The sequence below is a fragment of the Zootoca vivipara genome, chromosome 11 (genome assembly GCF_965207765.1).
Source record: "Zootoca vivipara chromosome 11, rZooViv2.hap1.1, whole genome shotgun sequence".
NCBI lineage: Eukaryota > Metazoa > Chordata > Lepidosauria > Squamata > Lacertidae > Zootoca > Zootoca vivipara.
This window is the reverse complement of record NC_142594.1, coordinates 58,362,128-58,381,632: the sequence shown is the minus strand read 5'-3', so window position 1 is coordinate 58,381,632 and position 19,505 is coordinate 58,362,128. Positions and strand designations below refer to the sequence as shown.

At 46.7% G+C, this 19,505-nt stretch overlaps 1 protein-coding gene across 1 annotated transcript in view; it reads right to left on the bottom strand.

The window, feature by feature from the left end:
* The window catches only part of LOC148684340 (uncharacterized), a 38,904-nt gene that overhangs the window by 6,103 nt on the left and 13,296 nt on the right, over window positions 1-19,505 (bottom strand). Inside the window, exons 2-7 of the mRNA XM_088654427.1 lie at window positions 16,334-16,834; window positions 16,056-16,137; window positions 15,633-15,715; window positions 14,432-14,558; window positions 11,981-13,378; window positions 5,425-5,429 (exon numbers count right to left, since the gene is read on the bottom strand). Coding sequence (XP_088510553.1) covers window positions 5,425-5,429; window positions 11,981-13,378; window positions 14,432-14,558; window positions 15,633-15,715; window positions 16,056-16,137; window positions 16,334-16,747 — 2,109 coding nt within the window. The 5' untranslated portion in view covers window positions 16,748-16,834. The remainder of the gene's footprint in view (window positions 1-5,424; window positions 5,430-11,980; window positions 13,379-14,431; window positions 14,559-15,632; window positions 15,716-16,055; window positions 16,138-16,333; window positions 16,835-19,505) is intronic.

Genomic DNA, 19,505 nt, shown 5'->3' with positions numbered 1-19,505 from the left:
CTGCAATGCTCCTTCTCCCTACCTGATCTGGTTCCAGATCTGCTGTTTCTCCACTGCCTCCATGCAAAGATGGATGAAGAGGTCTTCCTGGCATCATTCTGTCACCTGTAAGAGACAAGGGAGGTGGCAGGCCATTAACATGCTTTTCTCAGAGGTGAAGCAGTGCATCTCTAACTCAGAAAAAGTCTCACCTTCTGAGTGCCTTTTAACATTTGTATTTTAGCAAAGTAAAAATACATGTCCCTCATTTGAGATCTTGGCCTCAAGCACCTGCCCTCAAAAGATGAAAAAAAAAACAACCCACAGATTAGTTGCCAAATCTATAGAATGTGACGAAATGGAAAAAACCTCCTTCCTCCTTACCCAGTGGCCTATTTTTGGTGTCCAATAGAGTCCTCTCTGCCTCAGAGGAATCCAGGCCCATTTCTGCAAACATAATCGTTTCCTGAAAGAGCAACAGGGGTTGAAAACAGAGAATGAAGAGAAAGATTAGAAAAGGAATAGGAGAGTCAAAAGCTTTAGGAGCATCAGATATCATTCCTTGGGTGCTTTACAAAAAAGATTGGGGGATTAAGAGAGAATTTTGGGATACTCTCTCTCATGTTCATAGCTCCTGGAGAGTATCCAGAGGAAAGTCTCTCTCACCTTCTGCTCTGCCTGCTTCCTCTTCTCTGCCTGACTCAGAAGGAATCCTTCAGCCAGGGCCACCGCCTGGGAACTGGTCTCTGCTCCACATTCCCTCACCCAGTTCTCCAACTCCTGTGGAAGAACAGCCAGGAACTGCTCCAAGACCACCAGGTCCACCATCTCAGCTTTCGTGTGCCTTTCTGGCTTTAGCCACTGATGGTCAAGGTGGTGGAGTCGGCTGCAAACCTCTCGAGGTCCTTTGGTCTCCTGGTAGCAGAACTGTCTGAACTGCTGGCTCTGCATATCTGAGCTGATGGTGTCCTCCTCACTCAGAATCTTCAGCATGGGGCTTTCCCAGAATCCCTCACTGCTTCCAGTTTTGATGGCATGGCCTCTTCCTGCTTCAGGGCCAGCTGAGTCTTGCTCATCCATCTGGGCCCCCAGGAAGGCTCCAAGAGGTCAGAAGGAAGCCCTTGTTCTTCTGCCCAGGACCGCCTGTCCTAAGTAGAGGCGTTTGCAAATCCTACAAAGCAAATATTGTTCTGTTATGAAACAAATACACGGTCAAGAGAATAAAAGGTTTTCTGAGAAAGCATGGGTCAATCTTGGTAGGAACCAGTGCTGGACTGCACTACAGCCCCGACTCTGAACTTTCTTTTCAAAAAAGGAAAAGGAGAAGCCAGCTTCTAGACCTACTAGAAGGAAGGTTACTATGCAAAATGTGCAGGAAACATAGGGAATTTCTGTTGAATGAATCTGCCCGGTTGCTCCTGCCTTTCAGTGATTTCAGTCAAAGAATGAAGTCAGAACTGTGACTGACAAATGAGTCTTTTCTACGAGAGTAATTTTGACATTAGACTACAGCCTCTGGAGCCACAGCTGGCGCAGTTTGACCTCGCCCTCAAAGGCACACTCTCCCATTATCTCCTGAGACAGACTGATACCATCCATCCCTGGGGTCCTCAAGAGTTGCTCTCTGTCCCATCCTCACTTCAGGACCCATTTCTTTTCTGCTTCTGTCTCATTTTCTACCACCTGGAATCTGCAAAGTTCTCAAGACAGACTACTGGGGTGGGATCCCTCTTTCTTTCCTCTGAGGGCCAGATACCTATCTAGCCACCCCCTGAGGGCCAAAGGAAAGCATTAAAAAGTGATTAAAGAACGGCTCACATTCTTACTGGAATTGAAAGTGCCTCTTTCCAGCTCCGGCTACTTTGTCTGTCCCCTTGGGACAGAGATGACATGGCCAGGGTATTCCATGCTCAGGATGACATGGGATTATTGCAGTGTCCTCTATGTGGAACTGCCCTTGAAGAAAACTGGTCCAAAATGCGGCGGCCAGATTATTGGCTGGGTCCTCTTTCTTTATAAATGGCATTTCTATCCCATATTTTCTCCATGGAGCTCAAGGTGGCCTCCATGGATCTACCCTGTCAGGCTGGCTGTCTTTCCCCCCCACACACAACACAACTCTGGCCATTCATTACTTCATATTTATCAGTCCATCACAAGCCCCAGTTGGAGCTCAGCAATTTCAGTCCTTCCTGGACGATGGAGTTGCCTGGACTGAGTCCCCCCCTTCCTTCATAGAATCATAGAATCATAGAGTTGGAAGAGACCACAAGGGCCATCCAGTCCAACCCCCTGCCAAGCAGGAAACACCATCAAAGCATTCTTGACATATGGCTGTCAAGCCTCTGCTTAAAGACCTCCAAAGAAGGAGACTCCACCACACTCCTTGGTAGCAAATTCCACTGCCGAACAGCTCTTACTGTCAGGAAGTTCTTCCTAATGTTTAGGTGGAATCTTCTTTCTTGAAGTTTGAATCCATTGCTCCGTGTCCGCTTCTCTGGAGCAGCAGAAAACAATCTTTCTCCCTCCTCCATATGACATCCTTTCATATATTTGAACATGGCTATCATATCACCCCTCAACCTTCTCTTCTCCAGGCTAAACATACCCAGCTCCCTAAGCCGTTCCTAATAAGGCATCAAGCCATAGCCTACAGAAGATCAAAAGTGATTATGAGGCTCTGGGCAGGAAGGTGAAGCAATTAAATGCACAAATTGTCATCTCATCTGTCCTCCCAGTTGAACGACATGGCCCAGGGAGAGAGAGAAAAATAGGGGAAGTGAACAACTTGCTTCGCAAATGGTGCAAACAGGAACGGTTTGGATTCTTATATCACGGTCTGCAGTTTCTTGAAGATGGACTTCTGGCAGGTGATGGGCTGCACCTCACAAAAGTTGGGAGGAATGTTTTTGCCATGAAACTCAAAAACCTCATCAGGAGGGCTTTAAACTGACTTATATGGGGGAGGGAGACAGTGGTCCTGAAGGTAGGAGTCTATCAAGTTCTGAAGATGTTCATCCAAATGTCAAGGACCAAATGGAGCAAAAAGCACGCAGACCTAGTGGTGGAAGGAAAATATCCTTAAATAAGAGGCATGGGGGAATGATAAATGGTCTTCAATGTCTGTATACTAATGCACAGAGCATGGGAAATAAACAAGATGAACTTGAGCTCTTGGTACAGCAAACTAAATATGACATAATAGGCATTACTGAAACCTGGTGGGATGAGTCTCATGATTGGAATGTACAAATAGAGGGATATAATCTATTTCAGAGAAATAGACCAAACAGGAGAGGAGGAGGAGTAGCGTTATATGTCAGGGATGTGTATACCTGTGAAGAGATCCAGGATTTAAAACTTCAAAGCCAAGTTGAGAATATCTGGCTCAAAATTAAGGGAGAGAAAAATAACAGTGATCTCAATGTGGGAGTTTACTATAGACCCCCAAGCCAAACTGAGGACGCAGATGAAGCCTTCCTGGAACAGATGACCAGGCATTCAAAAGGAGGTGAGATAGTAGTAATGGGGGATTTCAACTATCCTGATATTTGTTGGATGTCAAACTCAGCCAAGAGCATAAGGTCGAACAGATTCCTCACTGGCCTTGCAGACAATTTCATTGTCCAGAAAGTGGGAGAAGCAACAAGAGGATCAGCCATTTTAGATCTGGTCCTAACCAATAGTGATGACCTGGTTAGTGGGGTAGATGTGGCAGGATCATTAGGTGGGAGTGATCATGCTCTTCTGGAGTTTATTGTTCAGCGGAAAGGAGCAACCAAGCATACTAAGACTCAAATCCTAAACTTTAAGAAAGCCGACTTCAGAAAACTTAGGGAAACGCTGGGTGAGATCCCATGGACAGAAATACTAAAAGGGAAGGGAGTTCACGGTGGTTGGGAGTTTGTTAAAAGAGAGATATTAAAAGCACAACTTCAGGCAATACCAATGAGACGGAAACATGGAAGGTGCCTAAAGAAGCCAGGGTGGCTATCTAGAAAACTTTTAACTGAGTTAAGATTTAAAAGGGATATGTACAAAAAAATGGAAAAGGGGGGAAATCACCAGAGAGGAATTCAAACATATAGCCAGCACGTGTAGAGACAAAGTCAGAAAAGCTAAAGCACAGAATGAACTCAGGCTCGCCAGAGAGGTTAAAAGCAACAAAAAGGGCTTTTATGGGTATGTCCATAGCAAAAGGAAGAACAAGGAAACAGTGGGGTCACTTAGAGGAGAAGATGGTGAAATGCAAACAGGGGACAGAGAAAGGGCAGAACTCCTCAATGCCTTCTTTGCCTCAGTCTTCTCCAAAAAAGAAAACAATGCCCAACCTGAAGAATATGGAGCAGATGATTCAGCAGGGGAAACACAGCCCAGAACAAGTAAGGAGGTAGTACAAGAATACTTGGCTAGTTTAGATGTATTCAAGTCTCCAGGGCCAGATGAACTACATCCAAGAGTATTAAAAGAACTGGCAGAGGTGATTTCAGAACCACTGGCAATAATCTTTGATAATTCCTGGAAAACAGGTGAAGTTCCAGCAGACTGGAGGAGGGCAAATGTTGTCCCTATTTTCAAAAAGGGGGAAAGAGAGGACCCAAACAATTACCGCCCAGTAAGCCTGACATCAATACCAGGAAAGATTCTAGAGCAGATCATCAAGCAAACAGTCTGTGAGCACCTAGAAAGAAACTCTGTGATCACTAAAAGTCAGCATGGGTTTCTGAAAAATAAGTCATGTCAGACTAATCTGATCTCATTTTTTGACAAAATTACAAGCCTGTTAGATGAAGGGAACGCTGTGGATGTAGCGTATCTTGATTTCAGCAAGGCCTTTGACAAGGTGCCCCATGATATTCTTGTAAAGAAGCTGGTAAAATGCGGGCTAGACAATGCTACCATTCAGTGGATTTGTAACTGGCTGACTGACCGAACCCAAAGGGTGCTCATCAATGGCTCCTCCTCATCCTGGAGAGTAGTGACTAGTGGGGTGCCACAGGGTTCTGTCTTGGGCCCAGTCTTATTCAACATCTTTATCAATGACTTGGATGATGGGCTTGAGGGCATCCTGAGCAAGTTTGCAGATGACACCAAATTGGGAGCAGTGGCTAATACCCCAGAGGACAGGATCACACTTCAAAATGACCTTAACAGATTAGACAACTGGGCCAAAGCAAACAAGATGAATTTTAACAAGGAGAAATGTAAGGTACTACACTTGGGCAAAAAAAAATGAAAAGCACAAATACAGGATGGGTGACACCTGGCTTGAGAGCAGTACATGTGAAAAGGATCTAGGAGTCTTGGTAGACCACAAACTTGACATGAGTCAGCAGTGTGATGCAGCAGCTAAAAAAGCCAATGCAATTATGGGCTGCATCAATAGGAGTATAGCATCTAGATCTAGGGAAGTAATAGTACCACTGTATTCTGCTCTGGTTAGACCTCACCTGGAGTACTGTGTCCAGTTCTGGGCACCACAGTTCAAGAAGGATACTGACAAGCTGGAACGTGTCCAGAGGAGGGCAACCAAAATGGTCAAAGGCCTGGAAACGATGCCTTATGAGGAACGGCTTAGGGAGCTGGGTATGTTTAGCCTGGAGAAGAGAAGGTTAAGGGGTGATATGATAACCATGTTCAAATATATGAAAGGATGTCATATGGAGGAAGGAGAAGGATTGTTTTCTGCTGCTCCAGAGAAGCGGACACGGAGCAATGGATTAAAACTTCAAGAAAGAAGATTCCACCTAAACATTAGGAAGAACTTCCTGACAGTAAGAGCTGTTCGGCAGTGGAATTTGCTACCAAGGAGTGTGGTGGAGTCTCCTTCTTTGGAGGTCTTTAAGCAGAGGCTTGACAGCCATATGTCAAAAATGCTTTGATGGTGTTTCCTGCTTGGCAGGGGGTTGGACTGGATGGCCCTCGTGGTCTCTTCCAACTCTATGATTCTATGATTCTATGATTTCCAGGCCTTTGACCATTTTGGTTGCCCTCCTCTGGACACATTCCAGCTTGTCAGTATCCTTCTTGAACTGTGGTGCCCAGAACTGGACACAGTACTCCAGGTGAGGTCTGACCAGAGCAGAATACAGTGGTACTATTACTTCCCTTGATCTAGATGCTATACTCCTATTGATGCAACTTGAGAGGCTGCATGTCTGAACAGGCGCTCATGGGTCAGTCAGGAGTCTGGAGAAGACCCTTGTGTGATGAATGGTGGTGGGGAAAGCCTGTTGGCCCTTTTTCTGCTTTTGCTTAAACCTAATCATGAACCTGGTCCATGGGGTCATGATGCGTTGGACCTGACTAAACGACTAAACAACAAAAACAATCACGAACCAAGAACTCAGACACTGTCTCACCACTAATAATGGAGCATGTATTGTAGATATTCCCATAAACTTAATGTGCTATTTTTGTGAAGTACCAGTGACAAGGGAAGAGGCCCTTTCCTCCCCGCAGACACCCCAAGGCCCTAACGGGGAAGAGAGAGGAGTCTCGTCAGATCTCAGATGGGGCCTCCGAGGCAGCGCTTGGGCAGGAAAGAGACAAAACGCCTTTATTTTTGGCGCATATCTTATTTCTGAATGTTTCCGTCTGGCTACAACTACTATTAACAAATGTGACTGCTGCATAAATCTAAACGCCGTTTATTTGCTTGCCATTCTTTTCTCCACAAAGCGCTGAGCATCCCATTGTTACAAAGGAAGAACAGAATCGGAGACCTCCTGCAAAATCGCCCGTTTCCTGGCTTTGCAGGGAGCAAGGAGGGGGTGCAGGACCCTCCACACTGGCTGATTTTGGGGGCCCCCATGCATCTTTGCCTGCAGCCCTCGGACCCTCTTTCTCCCCCATTCAGCCAAAGGGAGGAAAGAGAGAAGACTCACCAGACTGCAGGAGGAGACACCGAAGCAACGCTTTGAACGGAGGCAGACAAAACACCCCCGCCCGCCCCCGCTTGCAGGAAGCGGCTTGGGAGGGTGGGAGGGGCTTTAGATCGGGGGGACCTGGTCCCACCCCCACCTTTCTTTCTGTCCTCTCTAGGAATCCGGTTACGTTCCGTGTAACCCTGGCAGAGCCAAGCGCCCCAAGCTCGCCCTTCCCTCTCGGCGCTCTCTCTCCAAAGCAGGCGCCCAGGAGGAGCCCCACGCATTGCGCACATCCAGAGATGCTGTATTTTGAGGGATCTGAGCTGGTCTCTCCTTTGGCCTGAAACAGCAGGGAAAGCTTGCAGGGGAGGCGTGCCCCCCTCCTTGGGCTGCATCTCCTTTCATCCCCATCCTTCTTGTCTTCCGATTGGCTGCGAGCCAAAACCCAACAAGAACGAACCAGATCCCACGTGGAGGTGATGCATGGAGGTTCATGGATCGCCCTTCCCCGCGGCGAGTTGAAAGGGGGGGTGGAATCCTCAGAGCTCCAACTCCTAGATCACCATGTTAGGATAATTGTTCCCCAAGCTGCTCCAGCAGGAGTAGTATGATTTGTTTTCGTCATGCGAGTGTCTGTGTTCAGCGTGAGAAAGGAAGGAAGTATGTGTTTTATCTCCTTTCTACCATGTGATGTTATTGTACTCTTTTTCTTTCGCTTCTGGTTCTCGATGGAGTAAGAAGCAAGATGCCTAGCTCTGTTCTGTTGGGAGTTTTCATAGAATCATAGAGTTGGAAGAGACCACAACGGCCATCCAGTCCAACCCCCTGCCAAGCAGGAAACACCATCAAAGCATTCCTGAAATATGGCTGCCAAGCCTCTGCTTAAAGACCTCCAAAGAAGGAGACTCCACCACACTCCTTGGCAGCAAATTCCACTGCCGAACAGCTCTTACTGTCATGAAGTTCTTCCTAATGTTTAGGTGGAATCTTCTTTCTTGTAGTTTGGATCCATTGCTCCGTGTCCACTTCTCTGGAGCAGCAGAAAACAACCTTTCTCCCTCCTCTATATGACATCCTTTCATATATTTGAACATGGCTTTCATATCACCCCTTAACCTTCTCTTCTCCAGGCTAAACATGCCCAGCTCCCTAAGCCGTTCCTCATAAGGCATTGTTTCCAGGCCTTTGACCATTTTGGTTGCCCTCCTCTGGACACATTCCAGCTTGTCAGTATCCTTGAACTGTGGTGCCCAGAACTGGACACAGTACTCCAGGTGAGGTCTGACCAGAGCAGAATACAGTGGTACTATTAGTTCCCTAGATCTAGATGCTATACTCCTATTGGTGCAGCCCAGAATTGCAACGGCTTTTTTAGCTGCTGCATCACACTGTTGACTCATGTCAAGTTTGTGATCTACCAAGACTCCTAGATCCTTTTCACATGTACTGCTCTCAAGCCAGGTGTCACCCATCCTGTATTTGTGCCTTTCAATTTTTTTTGCCCAAGTATAGTACTTTACATTTCTCCCTATTAAAATTTATCTTGTTTGCTTTGGCCCAGTTGTCTAATCTGTTAAGGTCATTTTGAAGTGTGATCCTGTCCTCTGGGGTATTAGCCACCCCTCCCAATTTGGTGCCATCTTCAAACTTGATCAGGATGCCCTGAAGCCCATCATCCAAGTCATTGATAAAGATGTTGAATAAGACTGGGCCCAAGACAGAACCCTGTCTTGACCAATAGGAACTCTGTCTTTTATGAGCAGAGAAACAGAGAATGGACTTTGTAAATAGCCTTTTAATAAAGTAGCTTTAGATCTACTTTTGGCTCCTTCTTTCCTACTGCATGGAGCAGGGGAATGTGCATGCTTTTCTCTACGGAGGGGAGTCGCATATCACTGGCCTCTGGACTGCTAGGGCATCGGCAGCCAGGGATGGCCACCAGAGAAGTGCGTGGAGTCTGGGGCAGTTTAGCGTCTGCCCCGGGCACTTTTCTGAAACGCCAAACATTTTTCTGCCACTTCCCCCCACTCCTCCCCAGTGCCCCCTACCATATAAAAGCATTATTCAGAAAAGTTGTTTGCACAACACACTAAGGAAGATAGCAACACAATAATTTCTAAACGGTAACAGTTGCATATTTATTCAAAATCAAATGTACATAGTTTAATTAATACAACACAAAACCAATGAACTTGGTCATGCAGTGAAAGTTCTTCGAAGTCTGAGAGTTGTGTACATTGCCACACCTTTGCCTCATAGCGCCCCTCAGGAAAAAACCCTTCATGGGGCAATATCACCCACTTTAGGGACCAAGAGGAAGCCAGTGGTTGCAGAGGAGGAACCGACCTTTAACTGCCCAGGGGTGGCATTCAGGGGGTGGGGCCTCAAGTCAGCCAATAGCAAGCCAGATTCTGGAGTTACTCCAGGCCACTGCTGAGACAACTGCTCTGCCTCTGCTGCAGTGTTGCTAGCTGTGGCATTGAAGCCGACTCCTTTGTCCCTCTCCATGGTGCTGATTCTGCCTCTCCAACCCATCCTGACTGCTGAAGATCTGGGTGCTACGGAAGTCCTCTCCAGTAGTGCGGTGGTCAATTTCCCATGGACAGAACACCCATGTACCACTCACAAGGCTTTTCATCCATCCATTCTCACTTCTCCTCTTCAGCTGTGTGATGCAGCAGCAAAAATAGCTAATCCTATTCTAGGCTGCAAGGGATGCGGGTGGCATTGTGGTCTAAACCACTGAGCCTAGGGCTTGCCGATCAGAAGGTCAGTGGTTCGAATCGCCATGACGGGGTGAGCTCCCGCTGCCCAGTCCTAGCTCCTGCCAACCTAGCAGTTCGAAAGCACGTCAAAGTGCAAGTAGATAAATACTGCTCCGGCGGGAAGGTAAATGGCGTTTCCATGCACTGCTCTGGTTTTGCCAGAAGCAGCTTAGTCATGCTGGCCACATGACCCAGAAAAACTGTCTGTGGACAACTGTCGGCTCCCTCGGCCAGTAAAGCGAGATGAGTGCCGCAACCCCATAGTCGTTTGTGACTGGACTTAACTGTCAGGGGTCCTTTACCTTTGCCTTTTATTCTGGTCTGCATCAAAATAAGCATAGTCCCCGAATTCAGAAAAGAGATAATCATGCTCTATTTTAACTTTGTCAGACTCCACTAGAGTTCTATGTCCAGTTTTGGGCACTACAATTTATGAAGGATATTGACAAGCTAGAACGTGCAGAGGAGGGTGACCAAGACGATCAAGGGTCACATGGAAGATGGAACAAGCTTGTTTTCTGCTGCTCCAGAGGGTAGGATCCAAACCAATGTCTTCCAGTTACAAGGAAGAATGTTTGGACTAAACATTAGGGGGAATATTCTGATGGTGGACTCTCCTTCCTTGCAGGTTTTTAAGCAAGAGGTTGGATGACTATCTGTCATGCATGCTTTTTTTTTACAATAATTTTATTTATTACACTAATTGAATGAAAGCCTCATTATAACAATGCCAAATTATAATACAATTACTAATCTCAATCATTCAAATGCCAAATTATATAATTTAGGTGACCTCCTGCATACTAGAATTGATGGTTTGATCTTTATTTCTGCGTTTCAAAATCTTATTCATATCAATTACACTCCAGTTGAAATAACAATCCTTTATACAACAACTGCAATAGACACTGAGGTCCATCACCGAGGGCCTTCTGGCGGCCTTCTCGGTGGTGGCGCCTGCCCTGTGGAACGCCCTCCCAACAGATGTCAAAGACGAAAACAACTACCAGACTTTTAGAAGACATCTGAAGGCAGCCCTGCTTTTAATGTTTAATAGATTATTGTATTTTATTTTTCTGTTGGAAGCCACCCAGAGTGGCTGGGGAAACCCAGCCAGATGGGCGGGGTATAAATAATAAATTATTATTATTATTATTATTATTATTATTATTATTATTGACATTCATTCGTGTTAACATATTATATGGTTTGTAAATCTATAAGCGAAACATTCCAACTATGTCCTTATTCCTCCTGTGTGTGTCAGTTATTCTGTCTGTGTTCCTTCCTGTCCTTGTAAAATATTACAGTGGTACCTCGCTAGACGAATGCCACACGGCACGAAAAAATCGCAAAACGAAAATATTTTGCGATTTTTTGGCAGACTTGCAAGATGAAGTTTTCTATGGCTGTGCAATAGAAAACTTTGCAAGACGAAGCAGGGCGCCGCGAGGAGAAACTCAGACCGAGAGCCAGCCCGCCTCGCGCTTCCACCGCCGCCATCGCCTGGCTTCCGCAGCAGCCAGATCCCCCCTCACTCATCTTGAGCCGCCTGCGCACGAACAGGACAGTGCGAACAGGAGAGGCCAACCAGATAGCCAGCCTGCCTGCGCGCGAACGGGCTGTCTGTCTGCTTGGGCGTGAGGGTCTGGCTGCTGGGGAAGGAGGGAGGGAGCCTCTCCCTGGCCCTCCTGCTGCTTCCCCCTGAAAAACCTCTGACCGTGGCGGGTGAGTCAGCGCCTTTTTTGCTCTTACCCCCATAGGAACACATGAATGAAATATCAATGCCTTCCTATGGGAAACCGCGCTTCGCAAGATGAAATTATCGCAAGACGAAACGACTCGTGGAACGAATTAATTTCGTCTTGCAAGGTACCGCTGTATATCTATCTTTTCCCAGCCGTTGCTACTGTACATCATGCCTTGGGCGGAGCTAATATCCCATTGTTGTTTCAGAAGTTCTCCACTGCTCCTTCCCGTGATTCACTGTTCTGCAAATTCGGCAGCAAGTGATATTGTTCTTTCATTCCACTGTCAAGCTTCTGCCTTGTACTCTCTCGTAATTTAGATCTCATTTTCTGGACCTTATATTTGGCTCTCAAAACGTTGGGTAGAAAGGTTTTATTCTCAAGTGAATCTCCTCTCTGAGTATCTTCGTAAACCTGCTGATAATGTGTCGATTTCAGAATGAACACCTTTCTGACAGATAAATGACAAATTGGAACTACTTTTTATGTGTATGTGATTTGATACTATTTTATTTTGTTCTAAGCTTCGAAATTTTGTAATCGGTATTTTTATCTTGATACTGGTCATTAATCGTGATAAAATGACGACGACAACAACTACTACTACTACTACTACTACTGGTGTGCGTTCTTTGATGAGAAGTCAGAGTTGCCTTCTGGGTGAAGCTCTTTCCACATTCCAAGCACTGATATGGTTTCTCCCCTGTATGAATTCTTTGATGGGGAGTGAGACTTTCCTTCCAGGCAAAGCTCTTTCCACATTCCATGCACTGATATGGTTTGTCCTTGCTGTGAGTTCTTTGATGGGAACTGAGATGGGAGTACCAACTGAAGCTCTTTCCACATTCCATACACTGATATGGTTTCTCCCCTGTATGAATTCTTTGATGTGCTATGAGACTTTCCTTCTGGGTGAAGCTCTTTCCACATTCTAAGCAGTGATATGGTTTCTCCCCTGTATGAATTATTTCATGGGCTGTGAGACTTTCCTTCCAGGCAAAGCTCTTTCCACATTCCATACACTGATATGGTTTCTTCTCGCTGTGAGTTGTTTTATGGAAACTGAGATGGGATTTCCGAATGAAGCTCTTTCCACATTCCAAGCACTGATATGGTTTCTCCCCTGTATGAATTCTTTGATGGAATGTGAGAGTTAATTTCTGGGTGAAGCTCTTCCCACATTCCAAACACTGAAATGGTTTCTCCCCTGTATGAACTCTTTGATGTGTCTTAAGCATAGCATTCTGACTGAAGCTCTTTCCACATTCCAAACAATGATATGGTTTCTCCCCTGTATGAATTCTTTGATGCGACTTAAAAATGGATTTCTGGCTGAAGCTCTTCCCACATTCCAAACACGGATATGGTTTATCCCCTGTATGAATTCTTTGATGGGTTGTGAGATGGGCACTCTGACTGAACCTTTTCCCACATTCTAGGCAGTGGTATGGTTTTTCTCCTGTATGAATTCTTTGATGCGTCGTGAGCTTGGCGCTATGAATGAAGCTCTTTCCACATTCAAAGCACTGATATGGTTTCTCCCCTGAATGAATTCTTTGATGGGCTGTGAGACTTTGCTTCTGGGTGAAGCTCTTTCCACATTCCAAGCACTGATACGGTTTCTCCCCTGAATGAATTTTTTTATGGGAGGTGAGACTTTCCTTCCAAGCGAAGTTCTTACCACATTCCAAGCACTGATATGGTTTCTGTCCGCTGTGAGTTCTTACGTGGGAAGTGAGATGGGAATTCCGATTGAAGCTCTTTCCACATTCCGAGCACTGAAATGATTTTTTCCCTTCATGAATTCTTTGATGGGTTGTGAGACATTCCTTCTGGGTGAAGCTCTTTCCACATTCTAAACACTGATAGGATTTCCTCCCAAAGGGATTTCTTTGGAGGGAAGCGGAATGAGAGCGTTGACTACATTTTCCTCTACACTCTGTATATTTACATCGCTTCTCCATTATGTAGACATTGTCATGGTCTCCCTCGTTTTTAATTTCCAGTTCATTACCACCTGCAACAAAGAGAGAAACTGATCATAGCCTCAGGAAGAAATGCAGCCCTAGATTATTGAACTTTGCTAATTAATGCTTGGGACAGAGGAAGAACAAAAGGGAAATAAATGTAAGGTCTTATAACAGGCTTCACTGCTTTTGTTGACAGCCCTTAATGGGAACCTGAATGTCAGGAATGGGTCAGCAATAAATCACATGGAATAAATGAAGTTAACTCTTTATGAGAACAAACAGGCTGCTCAGTAGTGTCAGGCCAAGTGAGCACAGGAACAATTCCCGTAGACTTTGCCACTATGAGGAAGTCGTGGCGACTTCAAGTCCCTGCCTTCCCACAACTGACTAAGCCTTCTCTTCTCAGTGGTCCTTCCCTTCCGCCAACACCACTGTCTCTGTTCCTTCTTCTGCATACCTCTTCTGGGTCAGGGAGACAAGGGGGGGAGGGGAAGCTTATCACAGCAGGAGGGCGAGACACCCTGCCTTCATCACCAGCCTGACTCATCTGTGCCTCTTGGCCTCCCTCTTCTTCACCACCTCCTTCATTTTCTTCCTCCTTTCCCTCTGACAACTCATTTTTGTCCCACCACCACACCCTGGGCTCTGAGCTTTCTCCCCCTGCTGCTTCCTCCCACCATTCCTCTACATCCAGCCAGTCCATGACAGTGAGATTTGAAAAGCCCGGGTCTATTCCAGGACAGATTTTGTTCTGCTGATTCCTGGAATTCACACCATACCAATGTCAGTCATCTCTTTTCTCAATGAAAAACTGACAGATGCAAAAACAGAAACAGAAAACGTGACAGAAGCTTCTTCAAATTCCATCACATCTCTGAAGGCCCAGATAGTTTAGACCAGTCCAACCTTGGTTTGGCAAAGGCAAAACCGGAGGAAGAATAAGAGTAGCTACCCCTCCATTCAGGGTTCACTGTGAGAGTGTCAGAATCCCAGATGCTGTAGGTGGTGCTGTTGAGCTCCATCAAAATACTGGAGGTCCATCATATATAGATACATACTGAATTTCAAAACAGACATTAGAATCCAACAGGGAGCCTTACTGAGAGTGTCCACGATCCCACAATTCTCCTGCATGACTTCCTTATGCAGAGCTCTCTGGTCAGGATCCAGCAATGCCCACTCCTCGTCTGTGAAATGAACAGCTACATCTTCAAAGCACACTGGACCCTAAAAGAAGAAGAGAAAAGCCTTGCTCAGATGGCCAACAGATTCTCTGCAACACAGAGCTCTGCTGCTTTCTGCCTGTTCATTCCTGTTGTTTTAATGGGATTGTTTTGCTGTAAAATTTAATTAAGGATGCACATTTTAACGTCTTAACAGAATTGTTTTATTGTTTAATGATGGGTATTCATCTTTGTGTAAATGGATGGAACTCCACCTTGTTTTCTTCAGATCATTCTCCCTGCTCAAGCATTCTCCCTTTCCTCTCCCCATCTACTGTTCTGGCGGGGGAAAACCTTTGCCGTGCCCTAAAGCCAACTTCAGGGGTGCAGGGGGTCACAGGGAGGGGAAGGAGGGGGAAAGTCCTACAGTATAATGCAACTGATGGGACTTGTGAGGTGAATTCTGGCCACTGTTTTTTATGGTTTGCCAATTGTCTAGAACAGGGGCTCCCAAACTACGGCCCCCGGGCCGGATGCGGCCCAATCGGCCTTCCAATCCGGCCCGCGACGACTCCCGCCGCCCGCTGCCGCCGCCCGCTCTCACGGCGCGCGGCGCAGCGACGATCTAAAAAATCGGCAAAAAATCGCCGAAAATCCTTTGTGCGCATGCGTATGGGCCTCTCCCGACCCGGAAGAGGTCATTTCTGGTGCACTTCCGGGTCGGGGGAGGCCCATACGCATGCGCACAAGCGATTTTTGGCGATTTTCCCCCGCCCGTGTGCGTGTGCGCATGCGCACGGGCGCGCACTCCCCCGCCCTCCGGCCCGCTGCGCGCGCACTCCCCTGCCCTCCGGCCCACCGCGCGGTCGGCGCGGCGGGCACCGGCCCGCCGCGCAGAAAGTCTGGGGACCCCTGGTCTAGAAGCTTGTTTTAGCATTATATGTTAAATTGGTAAATAAAACTGCAAAGACTGATTAATAATACAAGCATCATTCAGAAGGCTAGTGAACGTGAGGTGATTTATTAATCATTCACAGGACATAAACCTTCTGGAATGGCATTTAAAGCCTTTTTTAAGGGCAGTTATCACAGAATTCAAGAGCAGCAGCCTCTTTCCCACAATGCTCCTTCTCCCTACCTGATCTGGTTCTAGAGCTGCTGTTTCTCCTCTGCCTCCATGCAAAGATGGGTGAGGAGGTCTTCCTGGCATCATTCTGTCACCTGTGAGAGACAAAGGGAAGTGGCAGGCCATTAGCACATGCTTTTCTTCGAGGTGAAGCAATGCATCTCTAACTACAGGTAGGCCTCAGATAAAGTCTCACCTACTGAGTGACAGGTAGGTATCCGTGTTGAGTCGAAGCAAAATAAAAAAATTCCTTCAGTAGCACCTTAAAGTGAGTGAATTTTGACATTTGTATTTTAGCTACATAAAAATACATGTCCACAACTTAAGGCTTTTGGCCCCAAAAGCATCTGCCCCAAAAAGATGAAAAGAACCCACAGGTTAGTTTCCAAATCCACAGAATGTGACCAAATGAAGAAAAAACTCTTTCCTCCTTACCCATTGGCCTCTCTCTCCTGACCAACAGAATTCCCTTTGCGTCAGTGGAATCCGGGTCCATTTCTGCAAACAGATTCTTTTCCTGAAAGAGCAACAAGGATTCAAAACAGTGAATGGGGAGAAATATTAGAAAAGGAATGGGAGGGGCAAACACTTCAGGGTATCAGAGATCATTCCTAGGATGCTTCCCCCACCCCCACCCCCACCCCTGACAAAAAAGGAGGAGCCATCACAAAAGAGAGCCTATAGGGAATATCCCCAAGGACAGTCTCTCTCACCTGCTGCTCTGCCTCCTTCCTCTCCTCTGCCTGACTCAGGAGGAATCCTTCGGCCAGGGCCACTGCCTGGGAACTGGTCTCCGCTCCACATTCCCTCACCCAGTTCTCCATCTCCGGTGGAAGGACAGCCAGGAACTGCTCCAGGATCACCAGGTCCAGCATCTGATCTTTCGTATACCTTTCTGGCTTCAGCCACTGACAGTCAAGGCAGTAGAGGCGCCTGCAAACCTCTCGGGGTCCTTCAGCCTCCCGGTAGCAGAACTGCCTGAACTTTTGTCTCTGCACTTCTGAGCTGAAGGTGTTCTCCTCACCCAGGATCTTCTGCAGAGAGTTTTCCCAGATCCCCCCACTGCTCCCAGTGTTGATGGCATGGCCTCTTCCTACTTCTGGGCCAGCTGAGTCTTGCTCATCCATCTGGGCTCTCAGGAAGCCTCCAAGAGAAAAGAAGAGAGCTCTTGGTCTACTGCCCAGTTCCGTCTTAAGTAAAGGCGTCTGCAAATCCTACAAAGCAAATACATTGTTCTGTTAAGAAACAGATACATGCCCACAGGAAGAACAAAGTTCCCTGAGCAAGCATGGATGAGTCTTGCTCAGAACCAGGGCTGGAATTCATCACAGCCCAGACTCTGAACCCACCCCCTACCCACCTCGTTCCCCCTCTTTCTTTCCAATGTCTCAACAAATGAAACTGATTTACAAAAATGATACATGTAAAAATATAAGAGAGACACTGCATATACCTTTGTAAATGAAGAAATCTTTAATAAAACACAACTCATTCTGTCTAAAACAAACAAACAAACACCAAGAAAGCTCGCAGCATACTGTGAAACTGAATGTCTCAAAATTAACTATCAAAACACCAAGATACTTGCTTTCAGGGGGAAACCAAAGCTTAGAAGCTGGGAACTTCAAGGCCACAAATTAGAACAAGTCACAAATTTTAAGTACCTAGGAATGGTGGTACAGGCTTCAGGAACCAACAAACTTCACTTAACTCCATCAGGAGCTCTGCGGGGAAAAACAGCAAACTGTTTTCTTAAACTTTTTAGAGCCCAAGGGGGCTTTTTCGTCCCTGCGGCCCTAAAATTATACAAGGCCAAAACGTTGGCACAGCTCCTTTATGGATCTTTTCTGGGCCCGCCTTACTCTGCTTTCTCCCCCCTGGAGAGAGTTCAATCCAAACTCCTTAGAGCTCTCCTACATGTCCCCAAATGCATTTCATAGAAACATAGAATCATAGAGTTGGAAGAGACCACAAGGGCCATCCAGTCCAACCCCCTGCCAAGCAGGAAACACCATCAAAGCATTCTTGACATATGTCTGTCAAGTCTCTGCTTAAAGACCTCCAAAGAAGGAGACTCCACCACACTCCTTGGTAGCAAATTCCAAGGAGTGTGGTGGAGTCTCCTTCTTTGGAGGTCTTTAAGCAGAGGCTTGACAGACATTTCAAATGCATGGGTCAGACTAGAAATGGGGATGATGAGAGTGGAGGCTTATATCTGCCTAACATCAATCTACAAGTGGCTGACATTGAATCTGCTCTCCCCGAGGAATAGCCCCACTGATCCCCTGCGACCAGTTCCAGTCAGGCTGGCAGACAGTAGTCCTGAACACCCTTCAGAAACTGGGTTTTGCCCCTCAATCCCTTCTAAGTCTGGGGTTGGGCCAAGCAAAAGTTACGGTTAGGCAAAGAATCAGAGAGACAGAGAGACAACAGGACTGCTCAAGGTGCTCTGAATATAAAATTGGAGAAATCGAGAGAGAGATAGCCACACCAGCAGCATATCTCTTCTTTCTCGTATCCAAAAAGGCAAGAAGGGCTTATACTCTCGCCAGAAGCTCGGCTCTGCCCTCACCAGTCCTGGAAATATCCTTTTAAAAAGTCCCATATGCTCAGAGAATTTGTGCCTGTTCATTGGGGGAGATAGGAAGCTCAGAGCACTTATTTTTTAGATGTCCCTTTTATGAAGAGGCATGTAGTGAGACCATTGATCCCCTGCTGGTGAGGCTCACCGACACCCTGGAAAAGCAAAAATTTGATCTTCTCCTGTTAGGCAAAGACCAAAAGACGACCTGGATGGTCGCCAGATTCTGTGTACAGATCTGCAGGCGCATACCCCCACCCCCACCCCCAGATCCAAACTACTTCGTTAAGAAAATCCCCAATCTCGGTTCCTCGGGCGATTCTGGGTCATTTCTCTGCGGTAGCTTATCTCAAAGTTTTTAAGTGTCTATAGGCTTATCGCATTTATAAATTTTAAATTTACTGTTGTTCAATGTTTTAAATGTTTGTTTTCCTTCTGGGATTATACCCCCAAGTGCGTTTAATAAACTGGTCCCCGAATGTAATCAATAATAACCAAGTAACTGTCTTTACTTTTTTATGTACATTATGTCCGAATGTTTCCGTCTGGCTACAACCTCTGTGACCAAATGTGACTCATTCCTAAATCTGAACGGGGGTCATTTGCATGCCATTCCCCCCCCCCCCAGCAGCAAGCAGCGCATTTCTGCAAAGGAAGAACACAGTTGCAGACCTCCTGCAAAATCACCCGCCCCCTGGCTTTGCAGAGAGCAAGGAGGGGGTGCAGGACCCTCCACTGGCTGATTTTGGGGGGCCCCATACATCCTCGCCTGCAGCCCTGGGACCCCCTTTCTCTCCCATCCAGCCAAAGGGAGGAAAGAGAAGAGACTCACCAGATTGCAGGAGACGACACCGAGGCAGTGCTTGCAAAGGAGGCAGACAAAGCATTCACCGCCTCCCCCCCCCCCCGCTTGCAGGAAGCGGCTTGGGAGAGAGGGAGGGGCTTTGGATCGGGAGGACCTGGTCCCACCCCCACCTTTCTTTCTGTCCTCTCTAGGAATCCGATTCCGTTCCGTGTAACCCTGGCAGAGCCAAGCGCCCCAAGCTCGCCCTTCCCTCTCTGCGCTCTCTCTCCAAAGCAGGCGCCCAGGAGGAGCCCCGCGCATTGCGCACATCCAGAGATTTTTTTAATTAAAGATTTTCTTGATTTACAGAAATATGTGCAATGTCTCTCCTAACATTTTTACAAATCAGTTTCATTTGTTGAGACATTGGGAAGAAAAAGGGGAAAAGAGGTAGATGGGGGAAAGATGGGTGGGGGTGGAGATCCAAAGATTTTTAAGGATGTTTAGGGAAGCATTTAAT